The sequence below is a fragment of the Bactrocera oleae genome, chromosome 2 (genome assembly GCF_042242935.1).
Source record: "Bactrocera oleae isolate idBacOlea1 chromosome 2, idBacOlea1, whole genome shotgun sequence".
Taxonomy (NCBI): domain Eukaryota; kingdom Metazoa; phylum Arthropoda; class Insecta; order Diptera; family Tephritidae; genus Bactrocera; species Bactrocera oleae.
In genome coordinates, this window is record NC_091536.1 from 17686701 (window position 1) to 17712516 (window position 25816).

At 34.5% G+C, this 25816-nt stretch overlaps 1 protein-coding gene and 2 long non-coding RNA genes across 9 annotated transcripts in view; 2 read left to right on the forward strand and 1 right to left on the reverse strand.

Moving 5' to 3' along the window:
• ttk (zinc finger and BTB domain-containing protein ttk) overlaps positions 1-25816 on the reverse strand; it is a 45344-nt gene that overhangs the window by 5386 nt on the left and 14142 nt on the right. Inside the window, exons 1-7 of one of the 5 annotated variants that reach the window (XM_036377905.2) lie at positions 16348-17066; positions 7218-7685; positions 6557-7099; positions 6378-6479; positions 6072-6159; positions 3605-4020; positions 112-3523 (exon numbers count right to left, since the gene is read on the reverse strand). In XM_036377905.2, coding sequence (XP_036233798.1) covers positions 2837-3523; positions 3605-4020; positions 6072-6159; positions 6378-6479; positions 6557-7099; positions 7218-7361 — 1980 coding nt within the window. In that variant the 5' untranslated portion in view covers positions 7362-7685; positions 16348-17066 and the 3' untranslated portion in view covers positions 112-2836. Of the gene's footprint in view, positions 1-111; positions 3524-3604; positions 4021-6071; positions 6160-6377; positions 6480-6556; positions 7100-7217; positions 7686-14676; positions 15372-16347; positions 17101-25816 lie in introns of those variants that run through there. The other 4 variants (XM_036377903.2, XM_014237080.3, XM_014237079.3 and 1 more) reach the window with 4 other exon arrangements.
• LOC118683747 (uncharacterized) lies at positions 7048-8937 on the forward strand. The gene is made up of 2 exons (XR_004979623.2): positions 7048-7138; positions 7939-8937. It is a non-coding gene; the product is annotated as an uncharacterized lncRNA (long non-coding RNA).
• LOC118683746 (uncharacterized) overlaps positions 20657-25816 on the forward strand; it is a 34946-nt gene continuing 29786 nt past the window's right edge. For all 3 annotated transcript variants that reach the window (XR_011396588.1, XR_011396589.1, XR_004979622.2), the window contains exons 1-2: positions 20657-21363; positions 21979-22079. This is a non-coding gene — a long non-coding RNA (uncharacterized lncRNA). The remainder of the gene's footprint in view (positions 21364-21978; positions 22080-25816) is intronic.

The following is a 25816-nucleotide window of genomic DNA, read 5'->3' on the forward strand; positions in this document are numbered from 1 at the left end:
AAATGTATTCACAGACCAAGACAACTACTTTAAAATTGCTCCATATTTGAATTAGCGCTGCAAACCTAATCTCAAAAGACAACCATATCTACTATAAATTTTAAAACTCAATTGTTTGTGTTTTTCTTTTTTAGTGCAACAAAAATTCTTTATTATTTATCATATTAATATACATATATATGTATGTATTTGATATTTCATTTCATTGTAAATGTATGTATGCATATGCTACAATCTAGCAATAAAAATAGGTTTTAAACGTTGAAGGAGCTGACGTTGTGAGGTTTATTCTCATTGTTTAGTTTTATTTTTTTTTTTAATATTGTTAATTAACTTGTTAAATACTAAATTGCACTAGCTACCACTAAATACGAAAAAGAAATATAGTAAATATTAAATATAAGATAAATAAGAACTAAATATTTTGTAAATGTTTGAATATTTTGTATTTAGAATGTTAAAGAGTTACTTTTAAAATTTTGTTATTTTATAATTGCCTTATGTTGATTTGTATGTCATAAGAGAAATGTAACTATTTTAAAGCATTTTTTACAAAATAAGATTGAAAAGGTTGACAGGTTTTAGCATGTTTATAAATAGATTTTACTACTGTTTTTCTGGAGATCGTTCGCTACTACGTTATGTGATTATTAAACATTTTTTCGTACTTCAGAGTTGCTTTCTGCTTACACGCGCATACAAAATGTAAAACATTTTAGGAAAAGGCCTCAATTGTGTTTTTTAGTTTACTTTGTAAGTTCACATTTTTATTGCAATTATCATTTGATATAAGTTTTCTTTTTTGTAAACATTTAAGTAGTATATTTTCTTTAGCAATATAAGTGCACTTTTTGTTCGAGAGCCGACTACTATTTTCTTTTTCTTTATAACAGCAAAGAAATAAAGATATTCACATTGTGAACGTTCAGCTGTTGGTTTTTATTCGCTTTGTGTGTGTGTATATGCATAAAAATGTACTCTTTAGTTTATATGTTTAAATTAATAATTATTGTATTTGTAGTTCTTTGGCGATAATTTAAGCCTCCGATTTAAATGTATACATATTATAGATATATAATAATATTATATACATTTATACTTTAAATATTTGCTCTCTAATTATTTCGTTTAATTATAACGTTTTATTGCTGTTTGTTTATAAATAAAATATTGTATATATTTTGATATATTATAGTGTGAATAAAAATACAAATATTTATAGTAAATTAATGTACTAAACATAAATAATTATTTTATTAACAAAAAATTGCGTAAATCTTCTTAAATAATTCGCATTATTGTTACATTGTAATGGATTTTATTTTAAATTAGTTTTTTTACCGCATAAGGTAAATTTATAAAATATAATATTAAACTAGCTTCATTTGAAGGCAACAAGGTAGTTTTTTTTGCTGTTTTATTCATATAATATTTAATATTAATTTATTTTTACATTTAATTTTCATTGTAAATATTTTAGCGTTAAAAACACGTAAAATTAACTAAGTGTGTAAAAAGTGAATTTATTTATTAGGCTTATGTATATGTATCTGTCGGTGCTATTAGTTGGTTAGCGTCGTGTGAAAATGAGAAATCGTACATTGTGTGTGCTAAATTTCTTGTGGTCGCCAACATGCGGTCCGATTTGCATATGTGTATTACTAAACTAAAAGAAGGCCACTTGTATTTGAATGCCATTAGACAATTTGATTATTGTGAAACATTTTATTTCTAATAAACTTAAATTACACAAAACCAATTAAATAAATAATAAAGAAAAATATAATAATAAATTGCACAACTTATGTTTAGCAAAGAATCATACAAAGAGTGAATTGCTTAAACCCAAAATTCTATTTGGCCATTAAAAAGTCTGCTGCACATAACAGTCAAATGTTTGATGAATAAGTTTTCTAAAAAGTTTAGCTTCAATTTTGCTGAAAATGATTATAAACCAAAACATAAAGCATTTATTTAAAATTACTCAGATTAAAATCTTTCAATTTCTACGTTTTGCTATCATGAAGAAGCTACCCATCCATGTATTATTTCACGGTGGCTCGAAAACTTCTATAATTGTGCATAAGAAAGTTAAACTTAAAACTTTCGCCATTAATTGTTCATTTCCCCATTACATTCAACTATGGTTAGCAGAAACACTATTCCCAACATTCTATTGACACAAAAGTGTTTTTTGTTTGCTTTTTAATTCATGTATGTGTGTATGTTTATAATTTTAGGGCTAAGCTCAAGAATATTTCAAAAAGAAAAAAATAGTTAGGAATAAAAACAAATAATTGTAACTAAATTATTAAAATAAAAAATTATAATAATGTAGTTAAAATTACAGTTAAAGAAATATAATTACAAACAACGAAATATTACATTTTGTTACGTTTAGAACGTTTTCAACTGCATTTTAAGCAGTTTGGAAATCAACGAAAATAATAATACGCAAAATCTTTTCATTTACTTTATCCTCAGCAAATATTTCGCGCATTTTGGAAGCCTATTTATTTGCCCAATTTGTCCTTGACATACCTCAAAATATTTTGCATTGCATTTATGTACAATGTGTGTCTTAGCATTTAAAATTCCATCTTTGCTTTTTGTAAATGTCCGCCCTTTGTGTAAACATGCCGGAGTTTGTTTTTAGCCTAGACACAATCATTGCTTTAATTTCTCTAGCAACGCGTATTGTTTGCATCAAACAAATGCATTTATACAAATTTATTTGTATGTAAGAGTACCCCAACACCCTTTGTTATTGCTAGTCCTTTTGTTTTTATTATTTGTTATGTTATATTTAATAGTCTCTAACAAGCTTTAGGCGTCTTTATTGCGCAGTCGCTGCTTCAGGCAAACGTCCTGCGCCTAATGCTAACGATGTTGTCGACGATGTCGACGAAGATGAGGTGGACGATGCTGCCGATGCGATCGCTGTGGACACGCCTGTTGCCGATTGATTTGAACATTGCGTTGTCAAATCGGGTGGCGTGGGCGTTGACGCTGTCGACGCAGCTGCCGATTGTGGTGCTGATGAAGGTGTTATGCCCGCGGCGGCCGCTGCTGCCACTACTGCGGATGCATTGGCCAAAGCTGTTGAGGGATTCTCGATTTTATGTATGATCTTTACGTGGGCCGTCATATTATCCTTGCGTGTGAATTCCTTGTAGCAGAAGGGGCAGGGATACACTTTCACGTTGCGTTTATGTGATGTCACATAGTGGCGACAAAAGTTGCTAATGTGTGTGTAGACGCGAGAACATACCTTACAACGATACGTATGTTCACCCTCTTTGGTGCAATAATCGCGGACGGAGCCTTCGGTTTCGCCTGCTGGCAGCGCGCCGCCCGATGTATTCAGTTTGGTTTTAGCCGAAGGTGGGGAAACGTTGGCGGATGTGGAGTTGCCGCTCAAAGCGCCCTTCAATTTATTCGATTGGCTGGGTGTTTGAGGTGCATTCGCATTGGCGGCAATGTAATTGACATTGAACATATCCACATAATCGCTGGGGTAATTCTAAAACAAAAAAAAAATTGTTAACAATGTAAAGTCATTAAACTCATACCTGCAATGTACTTTCGACTAAGTTAAACTTACTTTGCTATCAACGCCAGCTATATTGCCACCGCTAAGGCCATTCTGCTTCAATTTGGTGCGCTTATTCACTTTCAATTTCGACACTTTGCCGATGGGTGTTAGTTTCGGTATGCTAACCATTGAGTTAAGCAGTGTTACGGTGCCTGGCATGCCGCTGGCCGATGCTTCTGCCGAAAATTTCATGGCAGCGGCCTCCACCAGCTGTTGTTTCTTTTGTTGGGCGAGCAGCAATTGACGTTCCACCTGCTGTTGTTGCGCCTGCGCGGCCAAAGCCATAGCGGTGTTCTGTTGCGACGGTGAGCTGGTGGCATTAGGATCAAACTTAAATTCGACCGGTTCATCGTATTCATCAAGCATTAATTGGGGTTCCATGTAAGAGGTGTCCATTTGATCATCGCAGTCGCTATCGTTGCCATCTAAAATTTGGGAAATTATTTAGGTGTGTTCTTGTATGAAAACTCTGTAAGCTTAAGGTAGACGAAGACGCACACAGCCATTCAACCAAGCGACACTCTCTTTCGTCGCTCAATTAAAGAGCAATTAGAAAAGTGACGCTTAAAAGGAAAAATTTAGTATTTGAAATGGTGTCACGACGCTCAGCAACCTTTGATAACAATATTTGCATGGGTAATTAGCGGAGACGAATACTTATTTTCCATTTCAAGGGTCTCTTGTCTATTTTTTTTAATTTATGGTTTATAAAAGTGTTAAATTGTACTTCTTTATTCTTTTATATTTATTTTTCTTTTTAAATGTGTTATGATTTTGTGCATATGTATGAATGCGTATGTGGTATATTTGTATGTGTGTGCTTTCTTCGCCTAACGGTATGAATGTATAATGCAACGTAAAAGCAAACAAAAACGGAAAGGAAATTCGTTTTGCTGTAAATATAGTCTTAGCAATTTAAAATTTCTTTTTGTCACACGCACGCGTTCCAATGAAGAAGAATAAAAACGTTTCGGAAAAGCTATAGGGATTTCAAGCCATTCTCAGTTGTTTTGTTTTTGTATTTCTTTTTTACCGAGTGTCGGAATTGCATTTTCGCATTTACACAAATCGATGCATTTGACGCTTGTAAAAATGCAGCGAAACATGACTGTTCTACTTATTGTAAAATAACGGTATTCACGAAAAATAAAACAAAATCGTAAATCAATGAGTGCAGCGGCAACATAAAACGTTAAATAAACGTGTTTTGTAACAGAACCATTTAGTAATAGCAAAAAATATTATATTAAAACGCTTTAAATTTTTTTAATGTCATAGTGTGTTTTTCTTTTTCTTTTTATAATGCATAAAAATGTAGTATAGGTAAAAATCAGTATTATGAAATGTTTGAATCAATTTTTATACGCACTTTATTATAATATTCATTACGTCGGCCATGAATCCCTAAGCTCTGCCAGTTACAATTAACTCAAGCTATAATTTAAACTTTCCTTTTCGCTTTATTTGCATTTCTTGCATCATACTTTCAATACGTTCTCTTAGCTTTTCATAAAACTTTGAAACTCACCTGCCGACGAAATGAGTCGCGGCCTTTGAACTGTTTTCTTATATTGTTTACACTACGCGAAAAGATCAACGGACAAATAGTACCGCGCAGTTACGAATTTTATGAACTATATACACTTTTTTTTTAATTTCACTCAAATTTATGCTTTATGTTCAATTCGCACATATGACCTACGATTTCACACCCAACACAAGGGCATAAATATATATGTATTTCGAAATACTTTCGTAAATCCCTTTTAGCTTTTCCGATGCGATTTTCAAACCCCTTCTTTCGTTAGCCTTTTTCACTTAATTGTATTTTAAATTAGGTTTTCACGATATATATTTTTAATGAATGTTTCCGATTTCGTTTTAAATAAATGCAGTTTCTTTAACATATATGATTAGTAGTTGCTAATAACTGTCTAATAGAAAATTATAGCTTATTATCAATTGGTGAAATTATATTAAACATTAACGTCATGGTTTATGATAAAAAAAAAAACAATGATTGCAACGAGCAAAAATAATACTTATTAATAAATATACTTGTTTTGAATTATGAGAAAATTATCATTTTATTTTTTGAAAAGAATCATAGCGCTTGATCTTAATATTTTATCATATACATAACAAATATCAAAAATTACTTAACACAGCTGTTGTAATAAACTCGTTACTTTTCGCGGCTAAACTAAAAACTTATTAAAACGAAATCCGATAACAAAAATGTAAATATGTATATACGTATTGTTTTATAGTTGTTGGTTAGTACCAAAATATTAGAAACTAAATAATAAATATGTTTTATGTAGCGTTTTTAGAAATGTTTTGAAAGTTAATTTTGCTGATCTTAGTATATACACAGATACATTTATGCTACCGAATTCGCATTTAATTATAATTTTCTAAATGCGAATGCTTATATATTTACATATTATATGGTAATTGGTAATGCGGAACTTACCAGAAGTACTGTTATCATTTTCATTTTGCTTAGATTTGCTGTCTTTTGATTTGAATTTCTTGCTGTGGGAAATGGAGTCTCGGCTCTCCTATAAGATGAAAGAGAAAATAGTTAATAATAAACTTTATAATACTGCTAAACATATTTATTAAATACTTTTTATAACAAGTTTTTGACTACTTTGTTAGTAAAAAGGATTTAACGTCCGTTTAGTAATCGAAAAGTCAAAAATTTTGATTAGACAGCTAATTTAAGTTTGTAGAAAATTATGTTCGATTAAAAATTAAAATAAGATAGTGTACTTACGCTTGGATCACGCATATCGCCGCCGTCACGTTGGTTGTCATCTGAAGCATCATCATTGCCCGAATAAGAATCGCCCATTTTGCAATCGCCCATCTCAGAGTCCTGTAGAGCATAAAAAATATTGAATTTTAATGTTTTACAACAACAACAATAGTGACTTCTATGCTGCAGTTACTTACATTCATCATGCCGTCACGTTCAAATTCATCATAATCATTTCCGGTACCATTGGAGCTGCCCGACAATTTCCGCGGCCTACCACGTTTTCTTTTCGGCATCGATGCAAGTGCTGAGCTCAACAGCGACTGCTGTTGCTGCTGCGTATGTTGGCCGCCAGCCATTGTTTGGGCACCAGTCATGCCAACAGCACCGGTGTTTGAACCAGCCAATAGACTATTCTGTGATTTACTACGTTGATGTTGTTGTTGTTGTTGTACCAAATATGGTTGTATACGTTGTAGTTGTGGTGGTGGTGGCGTCGGCGCAACCGGTGATGGTTTATCATCATTCACTTCGGTCAAACCCTTAATACGTAACGATTCGGCGACACGCAAGAAAGCGGTAAGACGTTCCTGATCCACAGAAACTTCACCGCGATACATAAAATCAAGTAGAGATTTCATATCGGAGTATGGTACATCCTTTAAAATGACAATTGGATGCTTTTCTGGATGATGTACGAAGAGCGCATTAAAATACGGACTACAGGCAGATAGAACCATCTGTTGGTGGAGAAGAAAAGACAAAATGCGACGATAAATGTAATAATTTGTATATACATATTTATGTATGTAAGTGTGTAGAACAATCCGGTTAGCTGTACGCGTGTATGACACTTACCTTGTGTGCTTTTAAGTATTGTCCATCGACGGCCAGCGTGACATCTGTAAATGTCTCGGCGTGTAGCAACTGATCGAACACAGATAATAAGTTGCTTTGATGGTTATTCCATCGTAGGCAAAATCTTTGGGATGCCATCTTCATTTGTAGGCTTCTTTCTTTGGCTGTGATACGCTCACAACCCTTTAAGGAGTATAAATTTGTTGTTAAATTAAATTAATTATGCCAGACTAAGCTAGCTAGCACAAATTATAATTAGCCACCGCGTAAATTATGTAAACGCAAATGTTTATTAATTGGATCCTTTTAGTTTTCAAAATTATACAGTTGTGTCTCAGCAATTTCCAGAAAAGATATTACACAGCGTCTGTACGTCGCGTTGTTGTTCCTTGTAAATTTCTCGGTAAATGAAAAATAATGCGCATTCCTTTTTTCCTTTCAAACGTTGAACAAGTTTTTCAAAAACTCCTGCAATGTGAAGAAAAGGAAACTGTAAAATCAGTTTTACATGTTTGAAGAGGTGGTTTTGTAATATGCATTCAAAAAGGAAGCAAAGTACTTTTTTAATTTATATTAAATGTTTTCAACAGCAAAACCAAACAACTTAGAATATTGTATTCATTTTATTTGACTGTGAAACACAAAAAAAAAAAATTATAATAATAAAGTATAAATTATAAACAAAATCAGGAATAACTATATAATCCCTTTCTTATCTCAGCAAGCAGACAATTACTGATTGGTACTACTCTCGAACTATACGAAAGGATAAGGTATCACGAAATCACATGCGAGACAACCCAAAGTAAACACTGGCAGCATATTGAATATGGCGAAGTAAAACGGCACAGACTATCAAATACACACGATAACAACAGAACTAAGTAAAATTAATATCATTATGAAAAACCACTGAGATCAAATTGACGTCCATCCGCCGATGAGTAACATAGGACGCATGTGCGAAAGTCAACCAAAATACAAATTCAATATAAATACATATAAAAGCAAACAAGGAAGACTGAGTTACGAGTGGTAAGTGACTCAATGGAGTGGAGGAGGGTGGATAAAATGCACATATACAGATACATACATACATATATATGCCGCGTATTGTGTCAGAGAACTGATAACAGGTTAGACAATAACAAAGTGTAATGAAAGGAATCATCATATAGGTATGTACATATATACAAACATATAATGGAGAATATCAAGGCATGCAAATCGTGGAAAGCAAATAAAAAATTAGCAGACAACGCTCTCTATAGAACAAATGAAAGCAGAGAGCAGAGCATAAACAAGCAACACATGATTGAGAGTAATGAACTGATAATGCAGAGGTGAAAGTCATAAAGCACACACACATGAATGAAGCATATATGTATATTTACTCTGACTCAGTTGGCAAGTAAAGCGATAAGCGCTAACAATTTTTGGAGAAATTGAGTAAGCATGAGAGGGAGTAAATACAAATGAGCGCACCGCAAGCACACGATCAGTGAATAAGTTGCCAGTAATCAACTATTTAATGAGCATACGAATGCATTCGCGAAAAATCATTATTGTTGCAAATATTTGTTAGTAACAATTGCATATATGTGTCTGTGTACAGATTTACAATACAACACAAATAGCAAATGAATAATGTATTTGTTGTTAAATGCACATGAACTATAACAGCGGGGCAAAAAAATAAATGAAAATATGCAACTGATAATACCAAGGATTGCTAGAGGAGAGCATGAAAGATATGTAGGGAAAATATACATAAACTATATATTCAACATAAGTAAACAAATAGCAACAGGTGGGCTGTGCATTGATATCGCATGCCATTTATTGCCATAGATACATAGATATATAAATACATACATATACATATTTGTATATATTATATGGTAACATCTAAGCGAATACTTATTTTGCAACAACACTACCGCCTACGGTATTCCACAATTATATTTATGTACATGCATACATAAATATATACGTATTGTAAAACTTATGATTACTTAGCGATCATCGAAATGGTTAAACATTTTTCTAATTAACAAATAAACGCATACGTAGATATCTACTACATTTCTAATTACAATCCCACGGCAACTGTCATCAATATCCATACCATGAAATTTAAGCTAAATTAGAAAAATAATCGGAAATTTCATATAACTGTTATTCAATTATGGTTAATTTTTGTGGTTGTCTGCTTTTTCTTACGTATCTGTACAATGATTCTAACAAATTCCCCACAGCTTACAAAATCTATTAATAAAGTGTAGCTACATATGTATATCGTATATGAATAATTGATTCGAAAACTGAACGGTTTATGCCATCATAAAGTTTCTTAGTCAATTACCAAGCCTTTGATAGCTTCGTTTGGTTATGAGTCATTACAATGATTCAGTTTGGAGATGTTTTGTTAAAGGATGACATTATATACTTAGTTGCCACTAATAATATTTTTTTTTATAGGTAACTGAAATTATCACCTATAGTATACGATACCGTTAATAATATTCGAATTCAATAAATTTTTGGCATAAAACAAACTCGAGCTGGTTTAATAACTACCTTATAAAACTGTGGGGATCCCTTGCAGTTTCATGAAAATTCTAACCCCAACCATCACGTTCCTTAAACCAACGCCACCCATAATTCCATAGATTACACAAATAAATTAGTTTCAGGAAAAAACGTCAAGGAATCATGTAATCAGAAATTAAAAATAACTGAGAACATTACTATTACTTCCATAAGTAAGTTTCTCCAACGAGCGATTTGTTGTAAATACGTGATTCCTAGAAGCACGAACAAGTGTTTCACCATATGAAGTGATTATTATTTTTATTTAAGTATAATTATTATTTTGTTTTCGTATAAAAGGTCTGTATTTATAGTACACGGCGGCGGCATAAGCCTGCGAACAAGTGTGTCACGTCAGCGTTGTTGGTGTAGTTATAGCTGTTGTCTTGGAACATTGAACGGTGATCGGCAATCAACAGAACACACAAGTAAAGCGAAATTCAACGGCAGGCTGCTGCCACACGAAAAGTGAGTGGTGGGAGAGGTGGCGGCTAAGCTTAAAGGCGAGTGTATCGAAAGCTTCGTAGAACTGGTTTTAGAGCTATTAATTTAATGTTGTGCGAGTACTCGTATTAGAAGTCCGTTTGACATTTTAGAATATATCAAATTAGGGAGCAGTAGCGTGGAGCAACAAAAACAACTGATACAGCGCAGATAGAGCTTTACATAGACGTAGTTAAATTGTTTCTACATAACTGTTGTTGGATTTGAGCTAATGGTGGGAATTTCTTATAGCATGTAGGTGAAATATGCCAAGGCAATGACTCAAAGCGGAAATCAGTCTTGCGTTTTCTTAAATCGATTCAATAGTAATCGATATTTGTTGTTGTAAGTTTGAGAAGATATTGGTTTTAAATTTGTATCTATAGAGTGAATCTTGACTGCGGCTAAATTATTTAAATGATTTTCGGTTATTATAGCGTTACAAAGGCAACAGCGTTACAAAGCAATTTTAATTCTAAAAATCGATCAGTTCATCGTTGACATATGACAGTGAAAGCTCAATATATTTATTAACTATTTTCAACAAAAAATTTTCTTCGAAGTGCTTAAAAATTACATTTATCGGTTAAGCAGTTTTTGAAAGCTTAAACGCCATTATATTAAACTTTGGTTACTAGATACATATGTACGTACAAATATGTAAGAGTTATCTATCTAACAATTCGATGATAAAACTATAACTTAAAGATAAATACATATGTACATACACTAAATGATGTTCGTAAATATGTAAACTGACTGAGAATATTAATTTAAACGCATATAAATCGTAAACCTTAATGTGAATTCGCCCAACTCCCGAACCGAAACTGAATTTTATACACATATACATACATACATACATACAATTATTCATTCATAACCACATATACTACAAAGGCATGTATAAATAAACCCTGATTGGATTTATCCAGCGATCCGTAGCAAATACCCACTACATACACACACAAACGATGCGAGGGTGTGGAGCTTTGCTTTCGGAATAAAGCTGCAAATAGTAAATAGACAAATGGCAATAGAAAATTATAACAAATAAAGGAACAAATAAACAACACATGCATATATAGGCAAATGCCGACAGTGAAGCCCAACGAAGTTAATACAAACAAGGTTTTTGGTGTAGCGAAGAGTCGATAAAAAGCAAGGCGAACAAATCTGTAACCAGTGATCGTGTGGTTACTAGCCTATTTTCCAGCTAATAAACATTGTAGGCTGGCAATTCGCCTAGCGCTCATCTGCACGAAGCAAGGCAGAAGTGAAAAGCACACTCAAATAGAATGTTAAACAAACAGTTGGGGTAAAAGTTATGAATAGACAAAGGAAAATCCGAACAACAAGTGACTATTGTGGCAGTAAAAATTGAAAATTGTCTAAAAACACTCACAAACTCTAGGATTGTGCAGTGAAGCTTCAGTGTGTGTGTGTGTGGTGACAGACGTGGCGAAAGCAGAAGTAAATAAGCTGAAAGCTGAAAATGCAGCGAATGTTTAACGCAATTATTCCTACATATGTCTGTTTGTAGCTGCACAGGCAAGTGTTTTCAAGCACTTGGCGGCAGACAGTGGAGACGCTTTGCTGAGCTCATGCTGGCGATACGTGAGACCCCACTGTCGACGTGATTTCAGCGCAGAGGATATGCCGCAGGGCAACTTTGGGGGTGATCGTGCACAAAGTTACTTATACACATGCGCACACAAGCTGAGTTTTATAAACCAAAGTGAAATAAGGGCGTCGTGCTAACTACGCATACCTACATATGTATGTACAATACATACACATACATACAAGTATGTATATAAATTATATGAACAGTTTGAAAGAGCATGGATATTTGGGGAATCGATGTTGAAATGGGTAGCGCCCGATCACCATGCCTTACATACACAAACACATACATGCATATATGTATATATTTTCGAGTGCTGTAAAGCGAACGCAAGACATCAGGAATGATCGCCAAAGTCAACACAGCGTACACACTTGTTAAATATTATCTTATCATAATTCTCGAAGTGTATTGCGTTCAGTCTTTAACCACACTCTTACTCTCTACTTGTATGTACATAAATATTCCTTATTATGCCTTATGACGAGCAACAGTCAGCCTGGTTTACTTCACGCTACGACATTTAAAAGAAAGAAAGCAAATAATTCACAGATACGCATGCGTTTTACTTTCCGTTTATTTAGCTTTCCTGTTGCTTTCGCATATACGAGTACACATAAGCATGTATGGATTTGTGTGTGTGTGTATGTATAGTTTATGATAGAACGCCCCAAAATTCCAGGCAATGTAAGCAATAAATGGGCAAGCACACTGACAGGCATTTATTTGTAGATACTTTTGGAGCGTACAAGTGGCTCTGTGGGATGTTGTTGCTGTTGTTGTTGTCGAATATAAGAATATTGCTATAAATGTTGTTAAGTTATGATAAGGCTTTTCTGTCACTATAGCCGACATCGTCGGCAGGCTGTGGAATATGGCATATACATACATACATACACAACAAGTTAATGTACACACAAATATTGTGAAATATGAAACTTTATGATTTACATGGCAGTGCCAGCAAAGGGACACATACTTTTTTAAATATAGGTATAATATTCTCTAGATTTTGCTTGTGCTGTTTATGAATAAGCAAAGATAAGACGTTTGATTCCTTTGACGTAAACGCGTACAAAGCAATGCATGAACATGTCGGGTAGTGTTAAGAAACATATTTTTATGATTAATATGTGTTTTAATTTTAAAATTGTGTCCCGCAAGCCGATTTCATCGTATTAATAATTGTTAATTAAAAAAAAACGTTAATTAAATATTTACAAGAACAATTCCATTTGGAAAACTTTAGAGCTAACTTAAAACAATTTATAAGCTAGGTGTATTTTTATATAATAAGCAAATCATCGTTAAAGTAGAAATATGTACACAAAGGTGAGTGAACTGCAAATAAATAAGGCTAACTAAACTACAAAGTGAAATTTCAAAGCGAATGGGACTATATCGAATGAATGTTATAGTGGGAATCGAAAAAGAAATACAAAATACTAATATAGCTATACAAAAAGTCGAAATGTGACGACAACCAAAATTTTAAACGCGCCAATCCTATGCTCAATTGATTTTTTTGAATAGCTGTTAAAAATTACGCTGAATGCGAGTATGAGTAATGGGGATTGTTGATGTATAACAGAACGCTTGCTGCTCGCATGGAACGTGGTAAATTAATTTCTGCGGGAACTTGAGTAAAAAAAAAGTACTTAAATATTAGTGAGATGAAGTACTTAATGTCATTGAAAAATCATAGATATAGGTTTTAAGAAAGAAGTTCCAAATGTATTGTACATTCTTACATTCGCTTAGCTGTTTATTTACAATTCACACTTTATATACTTAATTTTTGTGCGAGCATATGTATTAATCGTAAAAAATGTTAACATATTATGCTCGTACTTTAGTTTTATTAGGATGCTCCTGGCACAAAAGACTAAGGGATCTGTTCTACGCGTTTTTTTTTTTTTTAGAAAAGGGAATGCTACAACGGTCAAACACTGTAACAGAGAACTAATAAAATTAAAAAATATATATTTTGGGTTTTCTCTATTTTATACAAAATATGTAAAAGATCTAACATGTTTGAAAACGACTTTGATTTTTTGAATATTAGAAAAAATTAAAACAAATGACTTTGCATCAATATAAATAGCCCTATTCAATTCTTTATAATTTACAAATAATGGCCCTTTATCAAAAATATATATGTATGTATTATTCTAGTCTTCTTCAGAGCAATATCACAATCGAAATTTGTCACAACACCATCATTTTTTTGGCATAGCATCTGTTTTAGTAAATAAAGGTTGCTTAACAGAGTTCTTAAGTAAATATTTTAATAAAACAATTTATTTTTGTCTTGTCTTTTTTTTCTTTTGAATATTTACTTACTAATTTGAAGGGTTCTTAATTAAATTATCTTTTAATACTTTATTTACCAGTTGCATAAAGTTTTTGAGAAATTTCAACTAAGATTCTTTATAATATTAATTTGATTTTTACAATTTATAGTTTTTTTTTAAGTTGATTGGTTAAATTGCGTGCATTTTTCACTTTTTAGGTTTTATAACGATTATAATATATTAACATTTTAAAACATATGTTTTGCATAAAATCTTTATTGTTAATATAATACAAACAAAGGTAAATAATTTGTTTATATTTTCAATTAGTGCACTAGATTTTAAATAATTTCATTTTGTATTGGCACTGTAACCCATTTATTAGTTTTATTTAACACACATGTGTTTTTTTTTATTCTTCTGGACACTTATTAATTATAGTAAATATTTTTTATAGATTTACCTTGCTTTTTAATAAAAACACCACACTGCTTACAAATTCACACTTATTTCATACATGTTTGGTTTTTTGAAGCACCTATCATATATTGTAGAACAAACACTTCGTCAGTTTTTATACTTTAATATATAAATTAAATTTATTAACACGAAATAGTATTTTCGTTAATAAAGTATTTGTATTGTTTCTGCTTTTACACAAAATCTCATTTAATTTGTGCCTTTTCCGTTTTTACTGAAATTCCTTTATCAGCAAATGTATAATATTTTTTTCTATGTTACTTCAAATACTTTTCACATTTGTTGTTGCTTTAAAAGCTTTTGCTTATATGCGCCGCAAATCACTTAAGTTGACGAGGAGTAAAAAATAAATATACGTCCTTTCACGCGCAGCCACCAAATGTGAATGCCTGTTGGTCACGGCTCTCCTGCGCTGCTTACCAATACCACAAAAAGCAGCGCTGCCGTCAACACAACCACCAACCACTAGCCAACAAAAACACTCAATATATTCAGCGATGCTCGCCGACGTCCCAATTTGCCGACGTGGACACGAAGGGGAATTACCGAAGCGGCACGAACAACGGAAAAAAGGCGAGGCGAATGAGCTGATCATTCATACACCCATTTATATCTATACATACACGCATGCATACAAAGTGCTATGTTTGCATGTGAATAGCAACGTCCTACAGGCGAAGGAGATGTCAAAGCAAACAAAAAAAAAAAAAACTTGATCTTTTCCAACCACCACTGCTACCGCCCCTATAGCTTTGCTAGTATTATTGTATTCGTTTAGCGATTGGGACTCGTCTGTTTAATTTTTGCTTGCTGATCGTGAGTTACTCATACGCGCAGGCTACAAAAGCGCTTGGTGATCAGACATAAACTTGTAGCTATACATTCAGGTTCACAAATACATATTAGTACATACAAACATATACGCTTGGCACACATTATTTATATAAATATATGTATATGCATTTGCACATACAAGTTGTTTGTGTGTATGCAACCCCTTTTGAGGATTAACGTAGGGGGTACGTTGGGGACGACTTTTAACTTTCGCACCATTCAGGTGTTTGTGTGGCAGTATGTGAGGAACATAAAACTAAACTATTGCCCCTCGCAGTTTAGACATTTATTGAAGAGGGTAAATACTTTTAGTTTTGTTGTTGTGCGCTGCTTTCGGGAGCAGCGCTGCTTTCGCCTGTTGCTTTCGGGTATCAGAAAAAGGGCGACCCCATGTAAGATTTACATGTGTGCGTGTTTTTCCCATGTGAGGTAAATGATTCGTGTGCTTTTGTGAAGGGAGTGACACGCAGGCACTAAGAAAGGCAAAAATTCTTTTACAGAATATAATAAAATCTTGTAGAAATGCCTTAATAAGCGGAAGTATTAAATTTTAAAGAAATTTATATATATTATTTTTTATTTGATTTTCACTTTTCCTGACATTTTAGTTTATTTAAATTTGTGCGAATGCGCGAAATATTTATAAACAATTTATGCACAAAGTTATATACATTTAAGCACACATGTGCATATATGTACATACATACATATATAGGTAGTATGTTCAAGCACTTTTAAAGTTAGCCTATTTTATGAAACCGTAAAAATTGAACTATTGCTTTATTAATTTAACGCTTGATTTAGAATTTCTTTAACTTACGTTGTAGCAGTATTTTCGTCGAAACGTTGACATTCACCAAGCTCTAAAGCCCTTCATAAATTTCACACTATTAGAAAACACCAACAGTTCCGTGATTTTTCCGCAACCGAAAGGCTATTTTAACACCACATAGACAAATATTTCGTTTTCAATATTTTTGTTTATTTCTCACAAACACTTTTACGTCGACATTATCAAGCATGTGTTGTAACGTTATCGTATTGCGTGAAATTGCATATGTAATAATAGTAAATGTAGCAGAAATTATGTTTTTTTTACTTTTTCTTAATCACTTACTGCTATTCCCCTTAATTAATCAACACACACGCGTATACTGGACCAACAACACCACTATAAGACACGGCGACTAAATTCATACTGCTTAGTGAGCCTGGCGAACAAGCGCAACGAAGCAACAGTGACGATGGCAGCCAGCAGCAGCGGTAGCGGCCAACACAGCAACAGATGACGAAACTTTACGAAACGGAAAGAGGAGAAAGAAGCGATAGGCTATACCGGCGGCAACAGCACGATCCTCAGTCCTCTCAAAAAGGGAAATTAATGCAAGCACACAAACTCACAACTTCATACACACACGAATTGCCACGCAAGCAACAAGGTATATTTGTAGATAGCAATGTGTGTCGAAGTCAAAAAGTCACTTCTGCTGACTTGACTGCCAGCAAACAATTGCCTGTTGCCTTTTGTTGTTCTCCTTCGCAGCAGCAGCAGCAGCAGCAGCAGCACCAGCGCCACCAATCAATCCTACGCGTTTTCATTTCAACGCTGCCGCTCTTTCTCTACGCCTTTGTCCCGTCTTTCGAAATAGTAAAGCAGTTAAACAAATACGTAGTAAACGGCATGACATAGCGACGCATAGACATCCTACAAAGCGCACACACCAACCACGGTAATACAAATAATAGCCAAGCAGAACCCCAATACGAAGCACAACAATAATTGCGTTAACATTTTAGCGCGCTGCTCTGCTTTTCCTGCTGCGCTATCTTTGATGAATGCGTATGTGTGAAAGAAGGAGAGATAGCTGAGGAGCAACAGCGCGCTAGCTGAAGCGTGGCATTCCCTACGCTCTCACAAATTTTGTTGTGCTTAGAGGTCTGCAGTGTTATTACTTTTTTGCTAGCTCGCAATGTGAGAGCCACCCAAGAGAAGGGTGGTATATGATAGAGAACTTAGACGAGTGCTTGCCCAATCATTCTTATTCGTTTTTATACTATGTATATGCTGTGCTTTGCTGTTGCTTTTCTCGCTAACGCTCTCCGCTCACCATCCCATTAGTTCTCTCTCAGTTTCGCTGCATCTCTGTTTTACTCTTAATACCCTTCGTACCGTTAACTGCTAAACACTATACACATTCGCATTCACATTTTTATATTCCTAGCTATCGCATTCTTTTAATGTTGTTGTCATTATTTGTTTCTTTTATAACCCCATTCGCATGCACTTGCCGCAGAGAACGTCTAATCTGGTTTATACATATATTTATACATTTGTACATATGTATGTACGTTCTTTGCTGACGATATGCCTGAAAGCTCCGCGTGAAGACCACAATTGAGTTTCATTTGCTCGCCAATCCCTCTCTCTCTTCCGTACTTTATGTCTCTGATTTTTTGTAGAGTTTCTCAGTTTGCCGCACCATTCATAATTCAATTAAATTCTTTAGAAGATAAAAGCGTTGCAAGCTGACGTTTCCAATCTATTTTTAAACCTTTCTTCTGGCAATTTCACATTTTAACTCTATCTTGTATTTGTGTTGTGTTAATGTATTTTGTAAATGAAAAGCTTTTGAGCCTAGAGTCTCTAGCTTCCATATGTATGTACTCACTTGTAGGATCATTTCTCCAAGGCTTGGCTAAAGATGTGCTTGAGTTTTTTAACATACTTCGGTATATACTTATGTATTTACACAAATGTGTGTAAAGTTTATAGTGATTTTTGTATAAACCTATGTACATATATACATGGACATACATAGTTTGTCTCCTTCTGAACTAAATAGGGTTGCGATCCACTAACATACATATGTATGTAAATTTGGTCTATTTGCTCTCAGTAAGCTAAGATGCTAACGTTACCAAGATCTGAACGTTTTGTTAAGCTTACATAAAGAGAAGGCAAAGGCTAGGGTAACTGCGTCCTAGATGATCTACGATATTCCTTAAGGCCTTAAGTTCTTCCACCGCCAGAGGAATTTGAAGAAAACAGGGTATCACGAACGTGTTGCTCGGAAAAAACCATCTATCTCTTTGGTAAACGGATGAAAACGTGCCGCTTTCGTAAATCAATGCATAAATATATATGCTACCAGAGTTTCGGAAAAAAATTTGCTACCTACTGTACAACAAGGTGGTGGAGGTGTGATGATGTGGAGATGTATAGCAGCCGGAGGGGTAGACAACTTTGAATTTATTGAATCCACTATAAACAGATATGCATATTTGGACATTTTAAGGAACAAAGTAAAAAAATGGTGAATAATTAGGTCTATGTAACTAGACTAATAGTAACAAAAAAGTTACATACATGGGAGCATAAACTTATCTCAAATATCTAGTTTAGCCTTAATACTTAAGTAGAATTAAGATAATTTAATAAAAAGTAATAAAATAAACGAATTGTTGTTGTTGTTACAATGATCTTAAAAATATATTTCTGGTTTGAGTATTAATTCTTGTTTCCGTTTTGTAGCCTTTTTATATTAGCTTAGGGTGTACTTCTTTAGTAACTTAAATCACACATGCTCACATATGTACTTGTATTTATGTATGTATATACATAAATTGAGATTGAAATTTACTCAGACGAAACATGAAAGTTTCCATTCTCAGCCATATACTAGACAGTCTTGAAGTCATTTTCTAATACCCTGGCTATTGAGGTTTGCTTCCTACATCAGTTTGTATTTCATTCTAGCTTCCCCACTTCCTTTTCTAATGGGCTTTGAGATGAGATATACACCTGTATATACATATTTACATACATAAACATCTACAAATACAATGGTGCACCAAAAAGCTAATTGACTTTTCGATGTCGCAGCTGTTTATGGCTGAAATGGGCTGGTGGATCACGAGAACCCAAAAATTGCGCTCTCCGCGGCGCTCATTACTGCTGAGTATAAAGTTTTGGTGGAGAAACAGCGCTTGCTTGGCGGGAGCGTGAGCATAGATATGCTAGCAATACCTTTCGCTCTTGTCTACTCCAAAGGTTGGACTGTTATTGGGGCGCTTGTGTTTTTTGTTGATGTACTCGCTTATTTCAACTATTCAACTATTCGTGAGGAAAAATTCCTTTACACGTAGGCAGCGATCAACAGGCGTATTTGAGCCAGAAAAAGCTTTGACTAAAGGCAAAGTATAAGCTGGAACATTAATACACCTACATGCATGAATAAATGCATGTAAGTATATGTATATGTGTGTATGTTTGTATGTGTGTGAGCATGTGGTTAGTCATAAGTATCTAATATCCGTCAGGTACTAATGACATTGTTGTTTTGAAGACATTTCTCACTTATTGTTGCTGTTTTTGTTATTGTCAGTCTCACATGGCCATCGTACTTCAATCATTACGGTTTTGGTTTATCTTTTTTCGCGCCGGCATACAGTGTTAGCATCTATGACTCTATCTATTCGTCTATCGTGTCGTCTATTGTATTATGCATTCGTCGTGAACTGCAAAGTGTTGCCTCATGCAAGGCATTCAAGGCGAACTTACACACTCGCAAGCAAATGGCATACAAACATATATATCTACATATGTATGTATGTATGTATGTAAATAGATTTTCGTGGAGGATGAATGTCGTAACAAACGACAGTCAGTCACACATACACGCAGAAGCAGACACATTAGCTGGATCGTGAAAGCTTGAGGACGACAAGGGCTATTGGCGCGGCACAGCCAGGCGTATAAGTTGTTTAGACTGTCATACACACATCGCCACATAAATACATACACACGTACACACACACAACATAGGCAAAGTCATGTGCTGATACTTTCCTTCTATTCTCTAGCTGTTATTACGAGGGACAACAACGACGACGACGATAAATCCGGACGATCATCACAGTGCCTAGGAACTTGTGACGGCAGCAATAGTGGCGGCGACTGAGACGAAACCAATGCGTTCGCCGTCGACACAACTCACTTCGTTTGTCGCATACGTTTAGCTTTCGTGGCTCCTCCCGTCCCACCCTTGCTGCTTGCGCTAGCATTTGTTGTGAATGTTGATAAAAACAGGCAATCGTACGTAGCATACATATCTGTAAGTATACTTGTGGATGTATATTAGTATGGGTCTAACCAACAGTCGAGAGGAAGTAATTGAGAAGATGCAAGAGTGGAATGTGAGGCGAAAAACAGACTCGAAAAACAGCACGCAATAGGGCAAGGCAAACAGGCAGATCGGTAGATAGCTAGAGCTAGATTGCTAGATCGACGCAACGGTGTAATGTGGGCTGAGCGGTGGGAAGGGCAGGCGGTATGCTAAACTAACAACTAGCCAGCCATCAAGGCAGGCAGGCGCAGGCTGGCGTGAAGAGGCTAGGCCGGCAGCACGGAATTCACGATACGACTCAGTGACTATGAGATTTAACGAGCGGAGAGTGTAATAGAGGCGCTCAAAGCAACAAAGTGGTGGCAACGGCAATAGTATCAACGCCAACAAAAATTATAACAACAATTCCCATACATACATATCTGTATAAAAATATGGTGGTATTCACTACCACTCACTACATACATACATACAGCCGGTACCAGATCCCCAGCAGTACTTTGTGCTGGTGTAAGCGCTTACATGTAAACAGTTGTAGGCCAGAGAAGCCCCAGTAGTCAATCAAGCCGCCGTTCTAGTCAAAGTTTTCATATTAATACCTACATACTCGTACGCCAAATATTGAATAATTGGCCTGGCCGGTGTAAATTTTCGTATGCGCCTTGCTTTTCGTTTCAGAGATTGTGACGAACGCCTGTGAATGAGCGCGGGTGAGTGTGTGTGTGCATTTAATAATTAGAAAATAGTGATCTTTGTTCATAGGTATGTATGTATGCGTGTGGGCGCAAGGAAATTGTACACAGTGTTTTTTTTTATTGTATGAGGGAAGTGAATGCAGGAAGTGACGAAATAGAGTATTTTTACCGGTAATAAAAAATAGACAGACTTTTATGTTAAATATGAGCAAATTGAATTCGTTATGGTGCGACCATTTGTGTCCATAACAATTCTTAAGGAAGTTAAAAAGTGGCGTAAGTTTGGAATTAATTTTTGATTTTGTATTGTACCAGGGGTAATCTTTAAAGAGTATTTGCAAAAATTGAAAGAGAAATCTGTATATATGTATGTAAATGCATACGTACATACTTTTATTTGTTGCAATTTCTCGATTGTTCGATCATGTTTTGTTCGTAACTCGGGCAACCCCAATCAATTCACAAAACCTTTCAAAAGCTTTCTTAGTGAGTTTTTTCAAGACGTGACTTCAGCAATTGAAGGACCCACAACTAGAGCTTCAATAAGTTAATATTACTACTAATAACTTAACTCTTCATACACATTTACACACAAATGTCAAAGTAAATAACAAAATGATTTCATTTCAGATAATTTTCGTGTGCGAACGGATATCGGATGGCCACATATGGATATAAATATGAGATGCGAACAGACATACAAATATTCTAATAACAATGTATAAATGAGGGTAAGCACATACAGACACTTATGTATATGGCATATCCACGCTTATGGACAAACACCTACCGACTAGTTATATGTATCTATGTTTCTATCTGTACGTAGGCGCAGTGTAAGGCAAAGTTCGTTTGAGCAGCGCCTCGCTCCAGCCTTGTTTTCAATTAGTATCTATGTTCATTTCACGTGTACATACAAGTATATGTACGTATATGTATACGTCTTTATGTATGTAATCGCTATAGTTTTTTGTCATATTCTATGCTTTATATGGTTAGGTGGGGCTAAAGGGTATCTACGCAACTACCGAGGGTACAGCCCGCAGCACATAGCATCGCTTCGGTTGGCTGGACAGCTTCGCCTGTTTTTCTAACTGCTCTTAGGAAAGCCACATATGTAGGTACATACACACTAGCACAAATCCATATATATGTATGTACCTTAAAATGTATGGTTGGAAATATTTTTCTAATTTCATTTCTATTTCTGGTATTGAACTATGGCTTTGGAGCTTTTTTCCATCATAACCGACAAGGTATCCGAACACATGTGTGTGTGTGCTTAGGCTACGAGTGTTTGTGCGCTTGCATGGCTGGCGCTGCCAGGCTGTCGGTGTGGCATTCGTTCGCTGAATCAACCAAACATACATACCATACATACATACATATGTATGCACGTAGAAAAAGGCAATAATAACAATAGCAAAACTTTGACGCTTTCAGCGCAGTCGTATCGACAACAAGGCTGGGTTCTGTTTTTTTCGTTCAACCTGTTTGTTTCTTTTTGTATTCATACACACATACAAATGTATGTATGTTTCCAGCCATATGTACAAACATACAACGTACTCGTTTGTTGTTTTTATTGCGTTCTTCCTTCATGCTTTCTGCCTTTTGCAGTGCCCAAGGCTTCTATTTCTAATATTTCTAGTATTTACTGACTTCTACCACTGCTGTTCTATGCCTGTTTATTTATAACGTTTTTTTTTTGCTTTTGACATATTTTCAGGCTTTGTATTATTGTATTGCGTAAATTTATAAATGTGTAAAAACTATTTGATTAAAGAAATCTTATATGTTCTAGTATAAGCTTTCCCGAATCCATAGGGAGCATTTATACATACATACATATGTAAATGTATATGTGCCATTTAAGGCGAGCTCTTATAAAATACTTGTAGTTGTTGCTTTAATACAAACATGTGACATACAAACTGGCCGATCAAAACCAAGTTCTTGTATGGAATATACATATGTCTGAAGTAAAAATTCATCTTAAATTTTCATGAAATTTTACTTCATATTTTTCAGTTTATAGTTTTTTTTTTAATTTCAACTCTTATGCTTTAACCTAACACAGCATTTAATAAATCCGAGAAAATAGGTTACAATTTCGTTATTGAACGTACCATTGTCTAAGCTATGGTGATTAAGCCTATTTAACAAGGGTCAATATGTACATAAATTGAAAAAGATGTTTTTAAGACCACCAGTGTTAAAAAATGAGTTCTTCTATAAAACATATGAATTGCCTTTTATATGAAAAAATCACTTAGTTTTCCTCAACTCGCCAAATTAATTATTAAAAAAGTGTCAATCAAAAAATTTTAACCGAAACAAAATGAATTTTGTTCTAATCGACTTTTTAAATTGGAAAAGACAATTTAGGGTGCATCTACATAAGTATATATGTGTATAGGAAGTTGTTATGAGTATATACATATGTACGTATCTTTTTATATGCGGTACAAAGACTAATCATGAAACATTTCCTAATTATGATTTTTGGCAAAATATATTAGGAAGAATTTCCCAGCAGACAATGAAATGTGCGCCACACAGGGTAATTTTCGTTATCTAAAATGCAAAGTAAGTCAACATCACTTTTCATAAGTTTACAGCTGAAGGAAAAACGATACAAAAAGAAAGTACTCATGTTGATACAATACAAATTTTGATTTTTGTTATAACTTGGTTAGATCTGGTAGCTGAAACTTAAAATTCTATACATACATATGTAGTGAATAGTAATGAATAAAAAATTTAATCTTGAAATTTTTGATCATAGGTTGTTTTGCATTTTAGGTGACGATATACACCACCTAAGTATGTGATTAATTTAGTACAAACGTATAGATATGTACTCGTATGTGTTCTGAGTTCCGGTCTTACAGCGCAATCGCGTGTTGGTTGGTTTTGATTGGCACTGTAAAGCACACCAGCACGAACATAATCGTAGATATGCATGTGAAGCTTCTTATTGTTTGTATACTTATAATTCCCATATTTCGTTGTTGCTTTATAACTCAAGGCATTTCGGGGTGGTTGTGCTTGATTTGCCGAATTCCTTGGTTTCCTATTGGCTGATACGAAACAAGTTTTTGGGTGAGTATCTTGGAGGGTGACTCAAGAAAGTTTAACATAAATAACAGTAACGTGAGCTATATTAGGATTTCATACGATAAAGATGATTATTCAACCCCTCATCTGAAGTGAAACAAAAATATTTATATTATTATTAACAATTAAACTAATCCACTTACTAAACACTAATCCTTTTATATTTTGTCATTTGTGTTAAAATCAGCTTTTTGTAGTGCTGTTAGGTAAGCAAGCTTCATATTTATATGATGCTCTTGGGAAGCGCAGAGCAGTTACCGTGAAAAGTAAAAATTTTCTCGGCTTAGACAAAATCGTGTTATAGAAAAATTCGTTTTAAGTAGAGCAAAACTAACTCCCTTATTTGAATAATAAAGATGAATTTAATCTCAACAACAATTATATTGTGGCTCCTTATAGAATTGGACTTGTGACCAATTTACCCAAAAGAATTTAAATATGCTTTATATATGTATACATACATATGCATATATGTACATTAAAAATCCTACATATGAAATATTTTTATTTTTAAGCGATGACCTAGATCCATGCAGACAACGGACGAACAACTAACACCGATCGACAATCCTCTAGCTGAGCACAGCAAACAATGTAACACATTAATTTTTTCTTTTGTATGTATGTATGTACGTATCGCATAATCAACGCATTCTGCGCCTACATCTTCTATATTTATACGCGCGCATACGTCCACCAAGTTTATTTGAAATTCCTCTTGCTGGCACAGCTGTTCGCATTTACATCTACTTTCTGACTTCCTCAGCGCACAATCGACATCATCCTGTTGAATGATACTCGAGTGAATGCTGAAAATCCGTATATATAATATATCAGCAGTACATCCACACTTAAGCACACATACTCGCATACATGTATATTTTCATAAGTGCACACACTCAACTTAATGCTTCCTGCTCTTCAAACAATCGTCTGATGAAGAAACAGAAAACGCGGATCTTTATTGCATATCCAGTCACCACACCGATTCGTTTTTTTTTTTGCTTTTCTCACTTAACTGTATCTTTATTGACTTGCCTTTCCTTCTTTTGGAACTGCTGATACCATGTCACTACTCGAGTGAGCAGCACGTATAAGGAATTGCAAGCAATAAAGTGAACAACGATAGCCTGGCGCGTTCGCAAACCGAGCGAGGATCGTGCCGAGAGAGCTATACAAGCTTTTCTCTTCACTACCATTACCACCCATTTCGGTGATGGGGCGCAAATCCTCTCCCGTGCCACTTAATTATGTGAACGGGTGTGTATATATATGCATATGTATAATATGTAAGTATGTATGCCAAAAATTAGTGCCTTGCTGTTATACACTCCTTCTGTTTCGCACA